This window comes from Sorex araneus, chromosome 4 (assembly GCF_027595985.1).
Source record: "Sorex araneus isolate mSorAra2 chromosome 4, mSorAra2.pri, whole genome shotgun sequence".
Lineage (NCBI taxonomy): Eukaryota > Metazoa > Chordata > Mammalia > Eulipotyphla > Soricidae > Sorex > Sorex araneus.
The window spans coordinates 128,540,433-128,565,601 of NC_073305.1; the positions used below are offsets into that span (position 1 = coordinate 128,540,433).

The 25,169-nt window shown below is 29.7% G+C and overlaps 1 protein-coding gene across 1 annotated transcript in view; it reads left to right on the forward strand.

Moving 5' to 3' along the window:
* GRIK2 (glutamate ionotropic receptor kainate type subunit 2) overlaps positions 1-25,169 on the forward strand; it is a 633,736-nt gene that overhangs the window by 488,063 nt on the left and 120,504 nt on the right. Inside the window, exons 13-14 of the mRNA XM_004605692.2 lie at positions 18,096-18,214; positions 21,792-22,009. Coding sequence (XP_004605749.1) covers positions 18,096-18,214; positions 21,792-22,009 — 337 coding nt within the window. The remainder of the gene's footprint in view (positions 1-18,095; positions 18,215-21,791; positions 22,010-25,169) is intronic.

Here is a 25,169-nt window from a genome sequence, read left to right on the forward strand (position 1 = left end):
GTAAAATAAATTTGTATTACTAATCATAATATTTCTGATACTCGTAAAGCTAAACTCTATAAATTCAGTTGAGTCAGTGACATATTCACAGTTTTTGTGAATATAGTATCTAGACAGTAGTGATTTTTGACAGAAATTATCCACACCACATAAAAAAAGGAATCCCAGTTTTCATAAAAAAATTTGTCTCACATCTTAATTTTATAATTACAATAAATTTTATAAGAATAAAAAATATGAGCAAAGCAGAGTAAAATGGCAATTGAAAGTGTTTTAAAAATATTTTATAATTAAATATTTGTCCATATTTATTTTAAATTATACCTGAATATCATCTAGAAGCTATATTTTTTCCAAATTATTTTTCACACTAATTTATCTTTTGATTGTTAGAAAATTATAAATGTAAGACAGAATTTGGTAGCCCATTTTTTTTCCAAATTCTATGAATAAATCATTTCCCCTATGTTTTTTCTTAGCCTCAGGTAAATTCAAAGACTCCTAGATACTACAGAGAGTTTCTTCTCTCTTATTATTACAATAAAAACCTAGACCAATTTAGCTAGGAGCGCTTTGGTCATTCTATAATAATTTGTTCGTCCTATAATGACGTCCATTCTATGATGATTTGTTCTAGTTAATCAGTCTATTTCAGTTCACAAAAGGGTTTACAGAGTCATCTTAAGTAACTAAGAAATGCTCAAAACTTAAAGCTGAATGTTAAATTATGTTTATTCTTTAAAAACAATAGCCCCCTATTTCTAATAAATGCCTAATAACACCTGTATTTATCTTTTTACACACACTTAGATTTGCATATGTGCACAATCTCAACATATTTTGATGAATATCTTTTATAAGAAAATGATTTATTCGAAAAATTGGAAAAAGGACCATGGCTTCATTGTCAGTTGATAACATGTCTATTACACATTTCTTATTAGATAATTATAATTGAAGAGCTAATATGATAAAAACAATGAAGATCAGAAGATATGTTGTTCACCAACTTTTCAGGCTTACATTGTAAACAGATTTATTTTGATCATGAAGAAAATACATTGAGGTAATACTTAGGAACCAACAAAATAAAGAGAATTAAGCATTTTTACCAAGTTATATACATAAAACTTTTTTTACAGTTTCTAGGAAGCTGCTATTCTTATAGAAACAGAGTTTTGTGAATTGTTTGTAAGAAACCATCTCTCCAGCTAGTTTGGTCAGTTTTATTTCTCAAAACACCTCGACACTGCTTCCATAGCCGGCGGGATTTGGTACTCTTGACCTTTTGTAGTGTTTCTCAATCACCTAAGAAAGGTCATCACAATCAGAAACTCTCCCAGGAAAGTATTTTTTTGGTCTTTACAGAAGTTCTTTCTTAAATATTTTTGTTTATAATATATGATCAAGAGAAGCCAAAGCTTTTATAGAAAATGGTGGTCTTTGAAAGCACCAATGAAATAAAAATTATTAGAAAATATGGAAATATCACTAGGAACTGTTTCCTTTTTTCTTTAATGTTCTGCTCAGTGATTAAGAGTACTCTGTAAAATATAATTGTCATGAAAAGTCTAGAGAAATAGGTGGTGTAATGTCAGATATGACACCTAAATTATTATCATTTTTGCTTGTGTAATGTTCTTGGGAAGATTCTTTGGTATAATGGTTCTGTCAGATGAAGTTTTTATTTATAATTTTTCCTTGGTCTAGTGGCATATGGGAGTATCATGGAGAGAAAAAAGGTAATAAAGAAATACATATCAATAATCACTTAGTTATGTTTGAGAAACATGTAGTGATAAATTTGTTCACCTATTTTCATAGTAATTATATATTTAATGTTTTAATTAAAGGAATAAATAAGCTAATACATTGCCCTCCCCATGTATGTATGAAGAAGATACATCCTTCACAATTAGAAATGTTTTACTTATGTTTAATGCTAATATTGTTGTAGCTTTAAATTATAATCTGTTATAAGGAGGAAGGTTATTCTAAAGAAAATAGCAAACATGCTAGAAAAGGAATTTATACTTTGTTCCATTTTGACAATTGTGAGAAATTAAACTTCCACCTTTTTTCTTCTAAGAGTTAAGAAAAAAGAAAACCCTCATCTACCTTTTAATTTTTTTAAATGATATTATATTAAATGTTTATACTACATCTTAGTAGTACATACATGTATGATTATAGGTGATTTCTTTTAAGAAAATCAATTAAGTACATAAGAACTATTTGTTTCCCTTTTTATCAGTAACCAAAAGAGCAAAAGGGTTTTCCAGTTATTTGGGCATATAAAACAAAGTCAGAGAGTTAGTACAGAGAGAAAAAGCTTGTCTTCTATGAGGCCAACCAGAGTTCAATACCTGGCACCACATAAGGTTCTGGAGCAGTGCCTGGAGTGATCCCTCAGTGCTGGGAGGAAACCATGAGCACCATTAGTGGTGCTCCCAATGCCAGTTTTTTTAAGTTGTTAGCAAGCAACACATGTTTATGTTCACTTTAAAAACCTATTATATAGGAATGCTTGCTTTTCTTGAAAATTAGTAATTTATAATATAAATTATATATATTACAAAAGAACTAAACCACATTGAAAGCTTTACTGGGAGTTCAAAATACAGTTGATATTGTTTTTATTTGCTTCATAATTTTTGAGTGTGGGATAACTACCGTCAATATGAAAAGAAAATGTATGGATTTACTTTTAATGGTAATTTCTGACTTTATTTCTTCATGCTATTTGAAATAATGCACTTAGTCCAAATAATTAATGAGTAGGAGATTTAGTATCATCAACCAGTGTAACTTCATTCATTAGAGCATGTCACAACACCTTAATTGCTGTAATTTTTTACATCTCATTACATAGTCACATCATTCAAGTTAAATTGTTTTCATATCAATCCTGTTTGGTACCTATACATACATATATATATTTAAGAAAAATGTCTTCTACAAGTTAGTAATAAAAATTTCAATATGATATTTGGATGACAGGACCTTGATAACACCATTTTGTATATTAGTAAAACAAGGTAAATCATAACGCAAATTGCTATTTGCAATAAATATATTGATTTTTTACACCCATAATTGAAACTAATTTTAGTAACTCTTACATAATGAATAGTACTAACAAGATGATAAGTTATCTCCATTAAAATTATGTTGATTTTACAACTATTCCAAATTTTTCTTGGAAGCTCAGAAATTTACCTGACAGCCTTGGTGACCACCCCCCCAAACACCCCAACATATTAATGAAGTAGTTTATAGAGCTGCATTTTAAATCTAATTGACTTTTCTCTTTTATCCAATATAAACTGTAATAAACATTTTTATTTTCAGTATCGTGTAACTTATATTAAAGGTTATTTCTTGTAAGAACCTCATCCCTCTCTATTTAACATTGTTTCCTTCTATTATTTATGAGATTATTTACTTAGTCTAAATAAACTACTTAAAAAATCTCCATTATAATTGCCCCAATATTTAGTTACATTTTATATTACAAAATAAGGTGAAATAATTCATAATATAATTTCTTAAATAACAATATTTGAAGCAAAGGTGAAATTGTAGATTTTTAATGTTACTGGCATGATAAAACATTGTAAACATTAGTGCTACAACTGTCATCTAAGTTGGTTCAGAATATGCTCCTGAATATTATATTTTAACATAAATTAGGTAAGTTTTTCCCTGCTTCCCTTACTATTATTGGTATTGACATTGGGGGTTGGGGGAGGTATGTTTCAGTATAAATTAAGAAATTCACTAGACTGAGGATATGTTTTGGAAACCGGTATTGCAAAAGTCATTTTAGAAAAGAAGCTGAAAATACTGAAAAATTTATTTGTATTAATAGAAGCAAATAGAATATCCACATTAAGGGAAGTGCATGTTTACTTCAAAATTTTAATATTTCTAATTTAAATTTTTATTAGGAAGATATTTAAAGCTTTGTTTAAAATATTCTTTTCATCAAAACATTTAAAAAATTTTCAATTTCTTAATTCAAATTTTTTAATGAAAACAGAAGTATTTACTGCTTTCCAAACATACTTCAGTTTTTTTTTATATACTAAGCTGTTTACTATAATTTTAAAATACTTGTAATGTATCTTGTATTATATTTATAACCTAAAAAGAAATTTAATTTAGAAAAAGACTTTAAAAGTCTTTAAATCTTATGAAACTTTTATTCAAATTAGTTTTATAATTAGAAATTCAGTTAGGAAAAAAAGAACCCTTATGGTCCTTGCATGTTTATGGTAGTTAGTTTGTTATTTTTGCATACGTTAGATATTTGCATATTACTTTAAAATATTTAAACATTGTTTAAATGATGTTAGAAAAAATCCAATGCTATTTTTCCAATGTTGTCTTCGAGTTCCTTATGATAACATCATTAATTATTAAGTATCTTTTTTTTTTTGGAGCAGGGTCTGTTTCATTTTCTATTATTAGAAACTACATTACTCCTTGACTGATCTGAGGACAGTCTGCCTTGAGCCTTTTAATACTGGATTTACTGCTTTTAAAATCTTAGCAAGTGTATTGCAAGCTAAACACTTGCTTGTCATCTGTAAGTCTAGGAGAGAATTCTTTCAAATGTAAATTTTGCTTATGTAAATTTTTTAAAAGCCATGTTTTAATGTTTAATTCTTGCAAATAAATAGTTATATTGGTAAGAAATTCTTGACAGACAGACCTACATTTTTCTTTTATATGTAAATCATTTATATATATGCCATTTTCTTATTATTTCCAATTTAAAGCCACTCTTTATAAATAGTTGATAGGACAATTAGTTGATCTTACAAAACCAGTATTTTTAGATATTCACATTTATCTGAATATAATTTTATAATTTAAAAAGAGAATCAATCTTTAAGTATAGAATAATAGCTTTAAATTTACATTCATAAAATTAAGAGTCACTATTAAGGCAATTGAGTTAATGTCTTTCAGAAATATTAAAATCATCAGATGATTACATTTTTATTTTACATGATATAAACAACTAGTATAAATTTATGTTGAGGTATAATATGACGATGTTATTAGAAGAAAGCTTTTTATGATAAGGATGTCATAAGTATTAGAAATAATCTTATTGTTGAAGTTAATTTCCTAGATCAAACATAAATTTTAAGTGGAGATCAGCAGAAAGTCTTACATATTATGCGCCAATACTGGTTATACATTTGTTAAGAAAAATTAAACAGTTTAAGCCTATCATTAATATATAACAAATCAACAAAGTTACTCATTGTCAACATCTCATTAAGTTGTTTCAATCCATATAGCTTTACTAAATAATATGTTCAACCACATATTATTGTAGCATTCATGTACAGATAATCCTTGCACTTTTTGTAAAGCTGGTAATTTTCTGTCCCTGAAGTTAGTTAAACTGTGCCATCTTAAATGAGTGAATAGTATATTGCCTAAACATTTTATACATGTATTTTTTGCTTAGTGCTTTGCTGGTAATACTTTGAATTGTGAAGACATTCAACTTTCATAGTATGAGTACCATCAGCAAGGCAGTATCAAACAGCCAATGAGTTTTCACAAAATGCACTGTTGAGGAGATAGATACAAAATTGAAAGGCCAACCCTAACCAATAGAGCATATTCTTAATATGTAACATGTTCAGTTAAGGGAATTGGAATTATATGTCATAAAAATCAATATCAGATATTAGGTAGTCCACATATAATATGTTTATAATCAGGGCATACTAGAAAGATATCAGGAAAATTATGGCAAGATTGCAGAATTTTTATACAATTAGAATGTTTAGAATAACTTTAAATAATGATAAGGGTGCTAATTTATCTATTTCCCCATAAAATAGTTGGATAACTTAATTATCGCAACCAAGTGTAAAATTATCTATGGAAACTCGAAAAAACTAAGGGACACTATATGACAATCATATGAAATGAGTCATTGTAGCTGCCTGTGTGTTCTGAATCATTAAGCTTTTATCCCTAAATTAGAAAGTTAATTCTTTTCATAGAAAGTTTTAATTGTAAGACTGTCTTCCTTGCCTTTTATTATTAATGAAAAATTCTAAAAGGCATTAACATTTTCTAAGACCATTCATAATTTGAAGTTTCAAAGGGCACACTATCAGTGTTTCAGTTTCACATGGTGTCCTCTGAAATTGCAGTAATGGTTTCAAAGCATTTGTTAGTAAAATTTCACATGTGGGTACTAGAGAACATGGAAGGATGCTCTTCTTATAGTGTTCTTAAATTAGGTAGGGTCAGACTGGCACATCTACTCAAAACTTATATCAATGCTTTCGGCCTTTCTATCTATAGTCAGTACCATAGTTGTCAGAATCTATAGTAGTCAGTACTCTTTTTTTTTTCTTTTTTGGGTCGAACCCAGCCATGCACAGGGGTTACTCCTGGCTTTGCACTCAGGAATCACTCCTGGCAGTGCTCTGTGACTTAAGACTTGTCCTACTGATTGCTGGATGGCGAAGGCAAATCCAAGCAGCATATCTATGTCCCAGGAAGGAAGAGGTGAGGATAGAAAAAGTCCAAAGATAAAAGACACTGTCTTCGAATTTAGAATGAAATGCTTATTTTAGTTAGATAACACTTGGTTAAAATTGTTTTACTTGGATATTCACAGTGCAAAAGTGGAAAGTGGCTACAGGTATGGTTCTTCTATCTGGGTATGCTATTAAATCAATTCTTTTGTAGATAAGAAAGATACTATGTAATATGTATCTTTCTTGCCATAGGGATTATTAAATTGTAAAAAAATATTTGGTTGCACATATTTCTTTTTCTTTCATATGTGTTACCTGTTTTCTATCTACCATCACTCAGGAGCTGATTATTCCATTTCTGTTTATTATTTTGAACCAACATTATTATGAAATAAGTTAATGAAAGTTATTTAAAAATGTGTTCAAAGATTTTAGCATTAATTCTGTGCCTATCTATTTTAGAGATGTACTTATAGAAATTTTATTCACATAATTAAGGAATAATTTTAAATTTAAAGTAACAATTATTTCATTGGAATTTTTGTTTTCTTCTCTTTTCTTTTAGTTTCATTTTCTGTTAACATAGAGCACATATTGTCCCATTTTTTTTTCTATCCTTTCTAATCCCTAGACTTTGTTTGCTTAAAACTTCTCAGCCACATCTGACTATCTTTTCATTGTCTTTCATTGTTTTGTTCAAAGTGTTCTTTGTTTAAAATCCAATTTAGAGTAGTCTAGCTGTTATTTGTTATATTGACTTTGCTAGTTTAAAATATAAATTAAATATGTGAGATTAGACTAGAGTCATTAAGATATCTTTGTGTTATATGCAGTTTCTTTGTAAACCAATTTATATTAAAGTTGTTCTTCACTCTATTTCAAGTAGTTTGGGGGATCAATACTTATATCTAAGATGATTATAAGGACGTAAGCGTTTTGTTCCAGTTAGCTTAGCTGTTCCTTCATTATAACTTCTTTTCAGTACTATTGAGTCAATGTTAGCTTAGACCAGGTTAGAGGAATATATGAGAGAAATAAATAGAAAAAAAATTAAATACTGAAGAAATATACAGAATAATGTAGCTTTAATTCATAAATTTGCAGAACATCTAGTAGCAAGTGAGTTCATTTAACTGAGTAAAAACTTATCTCTGAAGAGAGAGGTAAGAGAAAAAATAGTGGTTACTTTTACATAAGGCGGTAAAAAAGGGTAAATTAAAGTAAATGAAGTAAGTTAAAGAAATATAAATGTTCTTTTCAGAAGAGAGACTGTGAGTTATCTTTTTCTTTACTAAACATAAATTTAGTTCCAACGGCCTAGTAAGAGTCCAAGGAGACAGCACAAAAAGCTAGAAAGTATGCCTTGCATGTGCTAGACCCTGAGTTTGATCCTGAGCACTGCATTATTCCTCCCCAGCCACCCCCCACATAAACAACTCTCCAGCAACTCTGGGTTTTGCTCTGGCAGACCTAAGCACAACTGAATCTGAATAGCTGGGCCAGAGCACGGACTTGCCAGGTTCACACAGATGGGACATGAGTTCCAGGGCATACTGTGTGTAGTTTGGGAATACCCGCTCTCCAAAAGAATATACTAAATAAAGACTAGGTATCACACAAGAGATAATGCACCATTAGTAAGAATAAGCTTATCTGATTTAGTGATCAATGTAGAATGGATTTGATATTAAATATTTTAAATGGATTAACATAGCCATAAGCATTCTAACACGAAGGAACAAGGAGGAATGATTGGCATGTTTCAAATACACTCTAATATAGTTTGAGTGATCAGAGAATTTTTGGATTCTAAAGGAAGAATACAGTTTCTTTTTAAAATTAAGATAATGTAGGATTTAAAAAAACTAAGGTATCTAATGCCAGAAATAGTTGCATTGGTTTATTTGTTTGGTAAAGCAATTAGTCAAGGCTTAAAATAAAAAAAAGATTTTTGAGAAATTAAAGAACCTATAACAGATAAATAAACAAGCTTAAAAGAGAAAATAAAAAAGAGAGAAAGAGAAAAGAAAGAGAGAGAGAGAGACAAAGGAAATATTTAAGACACATTTTTGACAAAACTGTCAGCATAACTTTGTTTTTTTCTATTTATCACTGTATCAGTGTCATCCCGTAGATCCTAGATTTGCTCGAGCAGGCACCAGTAATGCCTCCATTGTGGGACTGGTTTTGGCATATCGAATACATCATGGATAGCTTGCCAGGCTCTGCTGTATGGGCAGGATACTCTCGGTAGCTTGCCAGGCTCTCCGAGAGTGGTGGAGGAATCGAACCCACCTTACCCGCTGTACTAAATCATAATTATTCAAATAATTGCATTATTAGACTTTTAAAAATTATAATATAGTCAAAACTTATAAAATCTTTCAAATTGACTTAGCCTGCTATTATTTTTGAAATGTAGCCAATTTTAACTAGCACGTAGCTTGAATTATAGAATGGGCTACAGAGTGAATCTTTAAATGGTAATATAAAGCTTTTATTAGTGGTCAGGTTCATAATATACTCACATAAAAAGAATTAGAAGAGATAAGGCACACATCTTGCACAAGAAAGATTCCAATTTGGTTCCTGGAGTCCCAGAGGTACCCTAAGAATATAGAATCACTAATTGTTGCTCTGTACTATGCACAACTGTGTGTGACGCTGGGAGGCCCCAAACATCAACAGGGTGGCCCAAGTAATATTACACCACACGACCCAAGCAGCCACACATTTTTTCTGTTCCTTGTTTGGACAAAAATAACTGGCATAATTCCATAGGCTTCCTGAGCATTGCTTCGGATTATCCTAATAATAATAATAGCAATAATAAATAAATTATCCTTCAATATATAAATTGTCAAATTTATATATTACCTGCCTCTAAAATGAGAATAACATGTTAGAAAGTTTGTTCCAACTTAATACAATTATCTAATGATATTTTTTTCTCATTTTGATAAAATATGTCAGAATTCTTAATAACAAGTTGCTCATCAATTTGATTTTTTTCTTTTCTTTGAGTTTTTGGGTCACACCAGGCTATGCTCAGGGGTTACTTCTGGCTCTGCACTCAGAAATTACTCTTGTTGGTGCTCAGGGGACCATCTGGGATGCTGGGGGTGGATAATTTAAATTTTCTAAACCGGTATATACATACAAATTCACTACTATTTTTATAGTTTTCATAGTACTCAGTAGTTATGAGCCAGTGTTGCTATTTCCTCTTGGTACTAATTTCACCTTGATACAATTGAAGAAAATTTTTATTCACATTTGTGGAAAATAGTATTAAGTGAACTAAAGCCAATCATTCCACATTTAAAGTAGAAATTTTGAACATGTTACTTATTCATAAATTTGAAAAAAGTAATGTATATAGATGTTCATTTTGCCTCCAGTGAAAAAAAAGAAAAATAATATATAGTAAGCATAATTTTGATCAAAAATAAAAGACAAAGGTACAATGTTAATACTTCAAATTAAGTTTAAGTAGTTTGTAATTTTGTGAGGGATTTTTTTGGTGGAAATATGTAATATAAATGTAAAGCAATAAATATAAAGCAATTGGAGCGATAGTATTGGAGGTAGGGTATTTGCCTTGCATGCAGGCAATCCGGGTTCGATTCCTCCATCCCTCTCAGAAAGCTCGGCAAGCTACCAAGAGTATCCCACCTGCACGGCAGAGCCTGGCAAGCTACCCATGGCGTATTCAATATGCCAAAAACAGTGTTAAGTCTCACAATGGAGACGTTACTGGTGCCCGCTCGAGGAAATCAATGAGCAATGGGATGACAGTGCTACAGTAATATAAATATGACACACTAATCTTACACATTTAAATGTGGCAGACTTAAATGAATATATTTCAAATGCCTTGTCCTCATATATTAAAGTATTACAAATTGAAGGAACTGACTAGGGTTGTTTTTAATGATATATCCTATCATTCATTAAAATTGAAACAAATAAAATCAAACAAGGGCTAAAGAAATTTGTAGACATTCTACATGTACTTCAAAGGAAGGAGTCTTAGGAAAATAGTACAAATATCAACATTCACAGTTTGACAGTTGTTTATATGTCTTTGTGTGCTGTCAGTATCACTTTTGTTTTACCCTAAAGGATATTATTTTCACATGTAGGTGGTGTTTCCATTAATCACCATGAAGTGTTAAAGTTTTTGTTCATGGTTCCTATAATTTAAATGTGAGGACTCTGATATTCTGAAAGGAAGGCAATGAACAAGATAGAAATATAGAATGGAAAGGATAAACTACAACTGGAAAAATCATAGTCAGGTTGGGGACATGGACATTAAAAGTAGCTAAAAATGACAGTAGATGCAATAGTTAATTGAAGACATCAAACAGTATCAAAGTGCTTCAACTACAGCCTTCTATTCTATAAACGATTTTGTTTCTTCAACAACCATAAAACTTTTACATCCTTACATGGGTTGGTTAGATGAACAGAATGAATTTTACTTTCTTCATTGTATTTTATTTATATTTTACCAAATATGTACTTAATTATTATAGAAAGTGGTTTTAGTCATAAGTATACTACATCTCTAGATATTCTCTGTGAATATGATGTCTCTCATTAACTATATTGCTCTCTTTATCTTTATGAACCAAATAAATGTAAGAAAATGACATCACTTTTTTCAAAATCATAAGTTCTGCAGGATAACTCAATTTTCAGTCCTATAAAATAAGAAACTTAATAAGAAATGACAAATGGGTGCTAAGTCAGGCTCTGAAAAATAATAGTTTTCAAAGTTCTTACCGGAAGCATTTATTTTTCTATCAGAATTTAGTCATGTGTTGAAAGAAATACATTTCAGATGCCCTATTTTGTTAAAGCTTTTTCAAAAATATACTTCTAATCTTATCTTGTTTTTACTATTTAGGTAATTTCCCAATATAATGTCCTACAATAGGTAACTAATCAATCAGATCATATCAGTAATTTCTAAACAATAATTAAATCTTGAATATAGAAGATAGTTTTAGTCATGATTGGAAGTTCAAAATCAATTTATAAATTCTAAAAGTAAGAATGAGAGAGAAGATACCAGAGAGTGAGAAATAAGAATACTGTTAATGAAAATATCTCTCAGGAGTTCTACTTGTTCAACAGTGCCTGTATACACTGTGTTTCTATTCTATAGTTGTACTTTACATGCATTTGAGATATATTTTAGCGTTTTCATATGTTTTTCCATAAAATATTTCTTAAATTTTGCTTAGATTGAAGTGGGAGATAATTAAATGGACTGGAGGAGCCCTGGGTTCAACCTCCAACCTGCAGGGTTCCCCAGGCACCACCTGGAGCAACAACCATGTACAGAGCTGGAGTAACACAGTGGGTGTGACCTCTCACCCCAAATCTACTCTATAAATCTAGAGCATATTTTTTAATGTTCACACGTCTATAAATTATCACTTCTGACTCTTTATCCCATTATTGCAGTGTCTAATGTATAGTTTAGTATGTATTTTTGTGTAGAGGAGTGCTAGCTGTATTGAATGAAGGAAAGACCTATAAATATTCTTAAAATTTTGTTTAAAATTTTCAGTTTAGGAAAAACTACATATATTACTGTTTATACATTCAAAGTTAACTGCATAAATTTAGTGTATCTATTGCTAGTTTAAGGTGTCTTATTTGAAGAGATACTGAACTAAATATTAATCTACACTCAAAAAAATAACTTGGGTAGACAGAGTTGGAGCTAATAAAAGCAGACTTATATATATTAAAATAACTGATAATGAAAATTTAGAGGAAGTCTAAAACATTTTGGGCCAAATGTAATAAACATTGAAATTATACCATGTAAAAAATTTAAAAAGAAATTATAGTATGTAGGGATACTGACAGATTAGAATAATAGATAATGTCAAGAATTCTCATCTGAATGATTGACATACATAAATTTTATGTAAAACTGATCAAACGTAGACTTGGGAAAGATGACCACATTGGTTTTGATCATGTTGGAAATCTGTTAATTGTAGCTGGAGATAAAGCATGGTGATGTTCAGATGTATGCATAGATAATCAGATTAATCAAAAATCAGCAAAGAATTATAAAGAATGTATGCAGTGATTACAAGAACCAGTTTTATATTTATTATGGATGGTGATGATTGTCTGAAGAATCTATTGACATCTTAGTTCTTAGAATGTAAGAATGTAAGAATTCAATAGTTTAGATTGTAGAAGAACTGAAGTGATTTTATTTCTCTCAATATCGTTTCAATTGTCACTATTTGTAGATCATTAAATATAGTTATGACTAGTTTATTTGTTGCAGAAGAATTTGTCAACTATAAAATGGGATCATAGTGTATGAATGACATAATTTTCAAGTCTTTATCTGCATGCAATTTAACTAATTATATTTAGTGTGGTTTATTTTTTTAATCATTTAAGTTACACACTTGAATATTATTTCCTAATTTAGCTAATGACAGTTTCCAAATGTTCTGTTCATTTCATTTCTTAACCATAGTTTAACTTCATTCACCCCATCATTTTACATTATAAAACCTTTTACATCTAAGCATAGAAAACATGATACAGCCATAACATATCCTGCTCATTAATGATTTGGAAGGTAACAAAATTAACTGTAGCTAGCAGAGTATTTCTTTTAGAAACAAATTCTTAAATTACTGAGATACACAAAGTTAAAAATAATTTTAGTATGGTCTTGAGAACTCTTATTTGTACACATTTTTAAAAGAATACAAGTTTAATTTACTGAGCAATAAAAAACATTTGCATGCATGGTATCAATTGACAGTAATTGACAATATGTGAACATATAACAGCAACTGATTTAAACTATCAGTCGTTCTTATTTCTTAAAGTTATTTCAATTATATAAAATAATTATAATAACTACAATGTGGATTTTCAGGCTAGCAACACAATGTGGTAGTAAAGGTTTAGAAAATATTACTAATAACACTGAAAAAGAACCTAAAAAGGAATTATTCTTTCTGAACTTAATGGTATCTGACCATAAAACAAATTCTCAGAAAGTTTTCTGTGCGGGTGGAGAATACTGTGAACTATTTGTATTTGTCTTGTATGAGTTAACATTTCTTAGATTTTTTTGTCACATTCTGAAAAACTAAATTTTCGGATGTCAAGGCATTTTTATAGAAGTTTCTTGCCTTGAAGCTGATATTTGACATTAAAATATCTGACATTAAAAATAGAAATGTAATAGCACTGCATTTTATACGATGCATTCCAAGGGTCATATGGCATTACCTTTGATTACTATTTCTAATGAGCACGTACAGTAATTTTATTATCTTGAACATAAAAATAAGTTAGAAATTAATAAGTTATTTACATTATGAATTTTTATTTTATTTTTCAGTATGTTGTGTTAACTTCTTTTTGTTGAATTTATTTTATCTCAGTAATACTGTGATGGTTCACACACACAAAAATATGCTGAGGCTCTTGCTTGAGCAATACAAAAGCAATACAAAAGAAATATATTCTATGTGAGAAATAGTCAGGAAATAAAGTGACTACATCAAAATATATAGCAAAGATAATATTGTTGAAATAGTTTAGACTTCAGATGAATTTACTAATTCCTTAAAATTTTAATACCTATGAATAAATTGTTTTAATATTAACATTAAAAAATACCGTTAGGGTTGCTATAAGGATAATTTGAAAAATAATACTGATTCTGTCAGTATTTCTAAATATAAATTATAAGACAGCTAATGCATTAATAAATAAAAACATGATCTTTGATTTAAAAATTGGTGACTCTTTTTTACCACAATACTGTCAATCATGTTAAGGCAAATAACCAAGTATTAATTCTTAAAATGCTGTTTGTGTACAAGGGACAAGCAAATATGATAAAAATGAAAGTTTTTTTTTTTCTAACCAGAATTTATCTTTTATTCACTGGTGAGTGGAAAAACTAACATTAAAATTATTTTAGGGATCAGAGAGATAGTAAAGGGGTTAAGGCACTTTACGATTGCATGCCATCTGTCCATGCAATAGTCCAGTTCAAACCCCTGTACCATAAATGATCACTCAAGCTTTGGGGCTTTCTTATAGCACTTCTTACATATCAGGTCTAGTAAAGCCTCTGTGCACTTTTAGGCAAATCTCAAGATTGTTTGACATTTCAAAAATTGAATTTATTAAGAAAATTGCTTATCACATCTTCAGGTTAGTTATATTCTCATGAAATGAAAAATATGTAACTAAAATATGGTAAAAAGTTTGATTGTTTAGACTTGTTTCAAAGTGTTTGATTCTATTTAGGAAAAAGTAATCAAAAGGCTGTCCAATTTTCACAGGTTAAACTAACTTATCCTCAAGTTTGAAATGTGAAAAATTACTATCTCTTAGTAATTAAGGCAAGTAAAGCAGAAAGGAAACTCTAAAGTATTATAGATAATATTAATAAATTTTCAAATAAAATTTGCTTTGAACTTGTAATACAGATGAAAGTTAAAAGTCATTATGTGGTCATAATGATGATTAAAAGATCAACTGAAATTTAAATACTAAAATATAAATAATGCTTAAAGAAATGTTGATTCAGTGTTTCTCAGAATATGGGAAGAATATTTTATCAATTGGATATCAATTATTTTATTCATTTCTAAATTATACTTTACTATATGATCTGAAATAAGAAATCTAATTTAGAACATATGCTTTGAGTTAATTTTTTCATGTAGCACTTTTGTCACTTAACAAATTGTAAATGCACTCTATCATCTTGTCCCCAGACCAAAAGTCATTCTTTGATGTAAATTTTAGACATAGAGGTGATACAATATATTATTAATTACACCCATAAAAGCATATCTGTCATTGAGCTAATAAAATTTGAGAATTCAAAATTGATAAATAAAATACCACTATCAGAGCACAAGCTAGTAACACCAGAAATCAAGAACAAACTTAAGGAAAAATATAGAAATTGGAATTTCAGAAAAATACACTGGAAGCTATTGAGTTACTATCTGAAAGATAGAGGACTTTTCACTTAGCAGTAACAGCATTACCTAGACAGTAAAAGAATTCGCAGATCAACATGATATTTTATTAAGGTTAAAAAGAATTGTGTTAAATTTAATATAAAAATTTTAAATAATGAATTATATATAATATTGAAATTCAGACGCATAGAATGCTAAACTAGGTTTAGTAGCGAAATATAATTGTTTTTAAGGAAGAGAATTTGCTATAAATAGTTTGCAAAGATGGAATAGCAAAAAACAAATCTAAGAATTGACTAAGAAAATTCACAACTTAGAACTGAGATGGTAATGCGCTGGAAGTACATGAAATAAAAGAGACATTAGAAAGAAGAATAGAAAATAGTATGTATTAAAAAAGGAGATTAAGAGAAAATAGAGATAAGCATTCTATTCCTTAAAAACTTAGATATGTGTCAGATGACTTTATAAATGAATAAATTGGGAAGGAGACCTTGTATGGGAAGCAGGAGGCATTGTTGGGTTCAATTCTGAAAACAGTTCAAATATGAGAATTGGGGATCTGTCTAACAATGAACGTGCAAAGATAACTGGAAATTTTCCTGAGATTTTATGGCTTCAAAGTGAGAAAGTTTTGTGGTTAGGAATATTTAAATTTTAGTGTCATGAAAATTTAAGTGAGAATCTGAGAGTCAAGACTTACTTGGTTACCAGCACCCCATTGGTAAAGTCCTGAAAAAAAAGGACATAACCTTCTCAAATCTTAGCTTCGGATTTCCCCTTTATTTGCTAGAATACCTCGGAGCGTCTGTATAAAAATCATGGACTCAGAATTCTGTGTGAAATTAGTGACTTCTAGGGGTCAAGTTTTACACTCTTTTAGGAATGTTTCTAAGATTTGTCATGTGTAAAAAGTAAGTCCAGCTCTCATGAATTTAGTGCTCTGAAAAGCAGCAATTACATAATAATAATAATAATAGTAATAGTGAGAATGATGATGATAAAATTGGAGTTTGTTTCTGTAACAGTAGGAAAAGTCACAGCATTTACTAGTATTTATTTACCAATTTACTCAAAACTTGAGTAACTGCTTTCATCTACTGGCTTATCCTGTTAGCTGTGCTAGCTACAAAGAAGAGAAGTTGGTGATTGTAATGTCTGAATTTACATACACCACATTCTGGCCCACATGCTAATTATTGGAAATAAATTTTAACTGTTTATAAACTGATCTTATTAAGGTAAAAGTAAAAAGGGAATTTAAATAAAATTAAGTATCTAAAATCCCAGCTATTCGATTTCAGTCAGACACAACAGATCAGATCAAAATGTTTAATTACTGCCCAATCAACCTTTTTGTTCAGTGTGTCAGTTTAACTTAGAAAACCAAACAAAACCTTTCTTTGTCAGGGATAGGCAATTAAAATAGGGGTGTTTTAAAATTGCATTAGAAATATAGAAATTATTTGTTTGATCTGAATTTTAATATCTCAGAAAGATTATTGTGAAGAGAATTGGGCTCTCTGAAATGACAGATAAATTATTCAAGTAATTTTGATTGTACAGAAACTTACAAAGCTTTAAAAAAAAGGCACATACAAATTTGGATTGTAAGAGTGGCTTTAAAATTTGAAATATTAGGAAAAATTTTTTGTTAATTATGTAATTAGACTAAGTATTATTAATTTTGGACAGTATGGTATCATTAATTGATTGATATATCTCAGCTATAATTAAAAATAGCTTATGAGTATAGTTAATGCATTTAATAGTTCTCAATGTTAATTATTTGAAAGATTTTATTAATATTTTTCAGACCACTATAACTGGCCAGGGAAGATACTTCGCTTTTCTATTTTTCTTTTCTGAAATCAGTGATTCAAATAAAATGCAGATTCGGATCAAATAATAAGATAATCCAGTTAGAACCAATAAGTGTACCTACTTATAACACTTCTTTGATATAATAAATATTGTTCAGACCATTAACAATTCATAATGATGAGAGATACATGTATTAGACTGCTGTTAATTTTAATTTACTCTTTTTCTTTGGTTATAAATTTGTCACATATAGACTTAGTGTACTATTTCTTAGATCTATAATTATCTACTAGATATTTTGATAAAGCACCTTGGTGGTTTCTATTATATCATACAAAATTCTTAAGATGATATGTCATTCTTCTGTTTTAACATATTTATCATGGTTAACATTATTTTATTAATAATTGTTTCTTTTTAAATTACTATCTAGGTTATGAATGTTCTCCTCAATCTTGTCTCAATGTTCTTGGTTTGTTAATATACAGTTTTTGTTTCACAAATAATATGTAGCAGGAAATGCTGCATATAGTTTTAGTATGGATAAACTGATAAGGAAAATGACCTTTCAAAACTAGCCCTTGCTGTCATGCATATGGAATGATAATATAAAAGTTTTTTATTTCTACTTTCTACTTAATCTTATCTGTCTTTCTGTTTCTTTTGCAGCAAAATTTCTGGATAGAATTTATTCTCACTGCCATTTAAATATATTCTTTTCTTCTGTCAATTACCACAGGTTTAGTCCTTATGAGTGGTATAATCCACACCCTTGCAACCCTGACTCAGACGTGGTGGAAAACAATTTTACCTTGCTTAATAGTTTCTGGTTTGGAGTTGGAGCTCTCATGCAGCAAGGTATACGATTCAGCCTGCTATTTCCCTTGGGCACCATATCCCACTCTTTGCTGGGGGTGATAGCTCTTGCTGGCAAAGTCGCTTGCATGGGTGCCTCTGTGCATGTAACCATAATCCAGCTTCTCCATCTACCTAATGCATTTAGGCCTTCTCAAATCCTATACAAAAGAGATTCTGAGAAAATAATTAGCTTTTGCAAGTGCACATAAAATATCCTCATCTGATTTTCTTTCTTAACCCACTGTAGGTACATTATTTCATAGATAATCAAGCTAACCAGATCCATTAGCTAGAAGCTGCATTTAAAGTACTACTAAGATTACATCGTCTTGAGACAAGAATACGGTGTAATACTTCTGTTTCCTGTCTCATTTGGATGTAAAAATAAAAGTTCTCTGTCATAACAATCCTTTATGATTAAATGCATTTGTCCTGCATGATTAGTAAATTTACTGCATATAAATTTACAAAATTAAACTATCTAACCATTTAGAATTCAAGTAAAATATAAATTGCGTTTTGTAGTATATAAGAATACAAAATATTGCTTGCTCCAAAGTGCATGCAAATACTTTAATAACTATTTTAAATTTATAATATTAATGTTAGAAGTAAAGGTGATATCTTTTTGAAAATGACATAACATGCAAGCTGTTTGATGTTTTATAATTACCTTTGAATTCATTATTTTAGTCTCAGATTTTCAAGATGAATTTATTTAATTTTTGTTTCTGGTTCATTTTATTAATTTTTAATATTTATGTAAATTTAATAAATTATTAATTTATATATAAATACTAAATAAATATTTTATTAGTAAAGATCTAACAATATTTTACATATTTTAAAATGTAATTTTTTAAGTCTTAATGAATAAAGAAAAATTTCTAAAACTTGAATAACTAATAATGTTTATATTAAGGATAAAAGCCATATTCTCTTTTAAGCATTGAAATACCTCTCATACAGATTTACCTTAAAGCTTAGTTGTATATTTGGTATCAGTTTTTATTAATTTTAATTCTTATTCACTATAAATTCATATAGTTATTACATTACAGATATGAAAATGTAAAATTAATGTTTAATTTACAAAGTGCTGTTTTAAAATGTTACATTGCTCTTACATGATTAACATTATGCACAATTCAATTCATTAATGCTTTACTTATGAAATGCCTATAAAATGAGAATTTATAGCTAAGTGCCTAAATAAGAAACTAATTTAGAAAATACTTCTTAAATCAAAGCTAAGTTGAATACATTTTCCTTTTAAAAATAAGAGCATCCGCAAATATGTATAAGCACATATAAATAAATACATATAATAAATATATAAACTAAAATTTGAGAATTCAGAAACCTCCATTACATGGAGGTTTCTATAAAAATCTACATTTTTTACTTTTCTTTCTTAATAAAATATTAGTAGCTCAATTTTTTTTTAAATTTTGTGTCCCATTTTTTTTTAACTCAGTTACTCAACACTGAAAAATAAAGTGGAATCTTTTCAATCTGTCAAAAGTGAATAAATCGTTTCAGTCTATTAAAATTGAATAATGTATTTTCATACACAATAAACATCTCTTACAAATATCACTGAATGATAAAACTCACTCCAAAAGAAATTCTGCTAATCATTTGTCAATAATTAACTAGTCTGGAGTAAACTATTATAAATATCCAACCATTAGCTTATTTTATGCTTTTTTTCTACCATTTTGAGAAATAAAATATTCTGACATTTTCAATTTCATTTATTAAACTACCGGAAGTTTTCAAGAAATTGTATACTTCTAAGATAAACTTGATAAATATATATAAATAAAATGTACCCATTTAGATATATTACTATATCTGATATCTCTGAAAATGATGACCAGTAATCCAACAATGAAAAATTCAAATATACATTTGCTTTGCCACGTAACTCCTTCACTGCTGGTGGATACATGAAAGAGGAACCCATACTATTCTGGCTGATGCCCAGTTCCCCAGGAATTAGTGGGATATAGTGCTGGACATGACGTTACCTTGAGTACATGACAGTCAGCCCCTAACCAGGCTCTGATTCACAAGCCTAGGAGGTACTCGCTTTAAGTCCTTGGGTAAGATATGAACTTGTGGTAATTGGGCCTTTTCTGTCAGTTGTCTCCACTGTTCTCTTCTTTCCCAGTCTTGTTTGATTTTACTGGTGTTTTCGTTTTGAAAAATTAATCACAATGAGGTAGAATGAGCAGCAAAAGCTGCTGATCATCTCAGGAGTATTTTAGTGTTTCAGTGTTGGAATGTGTGTCTGACAGGGCGTAGGAGCAACAACATCAGAAAGGTACTTCTCTGTTTTTGTTTCTAATAGAGTGATAGGCAGAGTCTGGAGCTGGAGTTGGCTGTCATGTCCAAGTTTGTCTGCTTTGTAAAGTTTTGTTTGTTTGTTTGAAATTGCCAGAGTAAGATGAACTGCAGTGTAAGATGGGCTAGTTCACATATCTAGAGATGTCACATCTTTTTGTTGTTAACATGAATAATTTTTGTATTTTCATTCGTATTAAAATCTAGTAAAATCCTTACTGAGTCAGTGATTTTATTAAATATATGATTATAAAACAAGTCAAAAAATAAAGCCCATCTTCACTTCACTCCATTTTACTAAAGTTCTAGTAAAAACTTTGAAGTCATTGCTTTCTCAATTTCAGGTTTAAGAAGATTAAAAGTGAGAAGTAATATGTTATCCATACTATCAGTATTTTTTCCTTAATCACATGTGCTGATATGTCTTTACCTTAACATTAAAACTGTGAATATGTATATAGTGTAAATAACGTGGCAAAATATAAATGTCTTTAATTGTTAAGTCCTGATTTTATAGGCTAAGTTATCGAATAATAATAAAAAACAAACATAACTCTTGTATCCCATTCATCATGAGCAGGCAACTCCAGCCATATACTGTAATATATTTTGTAAATATTTGCATATGTGTAAAAATACAGTTTTGACAATTTAAGCATTATTCTTATCCTGATTTCCCTCATTGAAACTAACTGTAGTGATGGGAGACATTTGCTTTGACATAAGGAAATAATTTTACTTTAAAATATTTTAGTTTAAAATAAATAATATTTTAAGGAATATGGGTAAAATCAAATCATCCTTATATCTTATTTTTAAATGACAAGATAGGTTTTAAGTTTCATGCCCATGAAAAGTTAAAAGTTTACCTAACTTAGTAAGAAATACATCTGAACCAATCTTAAATCATTTCTTCTAAAATTATGTAACTAATAAGACCATGATAAAGTAACCAGGTGGTTTGTAAACTGAAAATATTTATTTTATCTCTTCTTGTGCTGCTTTTATAGTCTCCTGTCACTATACGTAAACACAAGTTTCCTAAGAGAATTGTTTATTAGCCTCTGTTCTCCCAACAGTTGTTGCTTACTTACTAAAAGCAATACATAAACCTATGATTTAAGGTTTCATTACACAGTGATTCCATTCTGCCACTGTGAGCAAAAGTATCTGATTGCTGATGAAATTCTCTGTATTCGTTTCACCTCTTCCCTCCAATCTCTGTTAGGTTCTGAGCTCATGCCCAAAGCACTCTCCACCAGGATAGTGGGAGGCATTTGGTGGTTTTTCACACTTATCATCATTTCTTCGTATACTGCTAACTTAGCCGCCTTTCTGACAGTGGAACGCATGGAATCCCCTATTGACTCTGCTGATGATTTAGCTAAACAAACCAAGATAGAGTATGGAGCAGTGGAGGATGGTGCAACCATGACCTTTTTCAAGGTAAGGCCTATTGTTTACCTACAAAGTTCATAATAAAGTATGAAGTACAAATAGATCACTCTATTAATGATTGTAAACATACTAAAATGGCTGTTTGTACAGAATAATCAGTAATTTCAGAGGAAGGAGATCATATACCCATCAGATAAAAAACAATATAGTACTTGAAAGAGTATAGTGAGAAAGGTTTGCCTTTATTTTTTCCCTTTGTCAGTATGATAATTTTTCTGTATAAAAATTGGGGAAATAAACCCACAAGGCAATATTAACCCTGTCAAGCTTTTATCTTTGAATGAAAAATGCTAGGTAATATATTTGTTGAAAATTGATCAGGAAGTAGCTTCAGGCACCAAATTTTTAACTAGTTCAAAACACAATAATCACATGTAAGAAAATTTCTTGGCCAGAGAAATAATACATCAGATAAGGCACTTCACGTGTATGTGGCTGACTAAGGTTTGAAGACATGCTTAGTACCACATAAGATCACCTCAAACCATTACATGACTGATACCTGAGCAGAGAGTTAGGACTAAGCCTGAGCACTGAGCACAGCAGACAGCCCAAGAAAAAAGGGGTGAAGGGAGGAAGGGTAGGCTGGCGGGATGAAAGTTTCTCATACATGGATTTCTTTCTATTACAAGAAGACAAAGTTTATTTGTTCAAAACATGTGAAAGAGACGGGGAGGGGCTATTATAAACCAACAGAAATGGTTCTTTCTGCCTAAATATTATTCATCTGTCTAATGTTCTCCAGAGGAAGAGTGCTGTGGAATATTTAAATGAAAATTGCACTTGTACTAAATTTCAAGCATCTGGAGTGCCCTGCCAGCCTCTTTGATTTTCCTCCGTAGGTCAGCTGATCACACTAGGCTAGATTATAAAAAAAGATAGGAGATTGCATTTGAAGAAAATAGTTTTACTTAATAATTTATTTTATATATTTCAAATACTTTTAGAGCCTTGTTTGGAAAATTGTTAAGAATTGGTATTTTCTTTTATGGTTGATATAGATGCTCTTGCAATTCTATTATGCATATGTCGCAAATTTATTTATTTAAATAATTGACTTGTGAAATGTATTATTCTTCAAACATTTATCCTAGGCCTACTGAACATCATAAATTGCACTATAGATATTTTAGAGCAGATTAGATCTAGTTTTTATTTTACAATTTTCTTACTTAGTAATGTATTTTCTTTGTAAAACTTCAAAGGAACCAGAAAGATAGTACAGCAAAGAAGGTACGTGCCTTGGATGTGGCCAACCTGGGTTCTATCCCCAGCACTCCTTATGATCCCCCGAGCACCGCCAGGAATAATTCCTGACTGTAGAGATAGGAGTAAGACCTGAGCATTGCCAGGTATGACCATTCAAACAGACAAACAAAAAAAACCCAGAGAGATACAACCAAGAAGACCCTCAAACTTCAAGGAAAATAAAATCAACTATTTTTTAGAGTTTTGAAGGACACCAAGTATTCACAGAGAGTTATTATTATTTAGTCACATCTATGTTATTAAACATTACTTTTAGTGTGAATTTCCCAATAACTAAATTTGAATGCATCAAATGCATTGGTTGTATTTAATTAGGAATTTATTATTCAATGGTATTTATTGAATAAATATTTTCAGAATGTTATATCTAGATTGAACATCATATTATATGACTTACTATTTGAGGTGGTTCAGTTTTCCCCAACTGAATATTTAGAATTAATAAAATTGCCTTTATTATAAAAAGAAATTTTTATTTTTATAAGAAAAGCAATTTTATTATACTACAATTAATTTAACAATCAATAAGTAATTTTTAAAAATTTTATAAAGTACTTCACAATATTCTATTACATTTGATATTCAAACACCAATCCCACCACCGTTACACCTTCCCACCACCATATTTCAGGTGTTTCCATCATGAACCCCAATTCCTGCCCCAAAGCAGAACCAAAATAACATATTTTGCATGGTTTGTTATGAAATAAAACACTGAAAATGCTACAAAAATTTATCTTTAGAGAGAAGAGTGTGAAGATTGCTGTATTAAATCCAGGGACCATTAAGCCATTGTATGACATATCACTAATATGTTGTTAAAGGTTGAAACTTTCATGCTTTTTATAAACTTTTAAAGGAAATTAATTCTTGAAAATGCTAAGTGCACATCTTCAGTGTCAGCAACATTGTAGGATATCTATGTGACAAACTTAAGTTGCTCAATATCAGAGAAACTTTTGGAATTGAATTTGTAAAATATCTCAAAATACCTAACACAAAAAATTTGGTAGCATAGATGGCTATTTCTGTTTCAAGGTTTTCAGTTTTAGTTTCATTTTTATTTTCCAGACTAAAGAGGAATCTCATTTCAAAACTTTGTGTATTATAAACTTTGCATCTGCAGAAATATTTACCCCAAAAAGACATTCTTTTACAAAATCATCTTTAAGCTTATTTCCAATCTCTTTCCATTTTTCCTTTCTTCTCTTCTTTTTTGTTTTTTATTTCAATGTTTTTTGAGGTGCTATTTTTGCCTACATTTTCCCCCTATTATTCCTGCTCTTTTATCTTTTGTTTTTATATCTCAAACACAAGAGGACTCTTGAACCTAGAGAAAATTGACATCAATAACTTCTGTTTTCAAAAGCACAATTTCTGTAGAATTGAAGTTTTTTAGAATATACTGGTCATGATAAAAAATGCACAGTGAAATTACCAAGTTGATAATTGCCTTATTTTATTGACTTTATAATATGCTAAATTTTTACTAATTTCTACATCATATCCTGGTGAGTTTATTTACACTCCTACTAGTGTGATATGAAATAATAAAAAACCATTTCCTAGCAATCCAGCAATTGAAGAAAAGGTATACTTATTTGAAACCCTAACAGTTACTCTGGATGTATTATGTATAGTCTATTACTTCGAGTACTGTTCCTTTATTTTCAATTAACAGTAACACATACAAATCTAGGAAGTACCCTTAAGACATTAATATCTAAAGGAATTTCCATCTGGTTATTTAAAATCTGAATAAGAACTTGTTAGTACCTAATGCTTCTGGAACTCTTAGATCCAGAAAATTGTTTTAAAGAATGGTACAGTTTTGTTACTATAGGAAAGAAGATCAGACTCAAGATATTTGAATATAAAA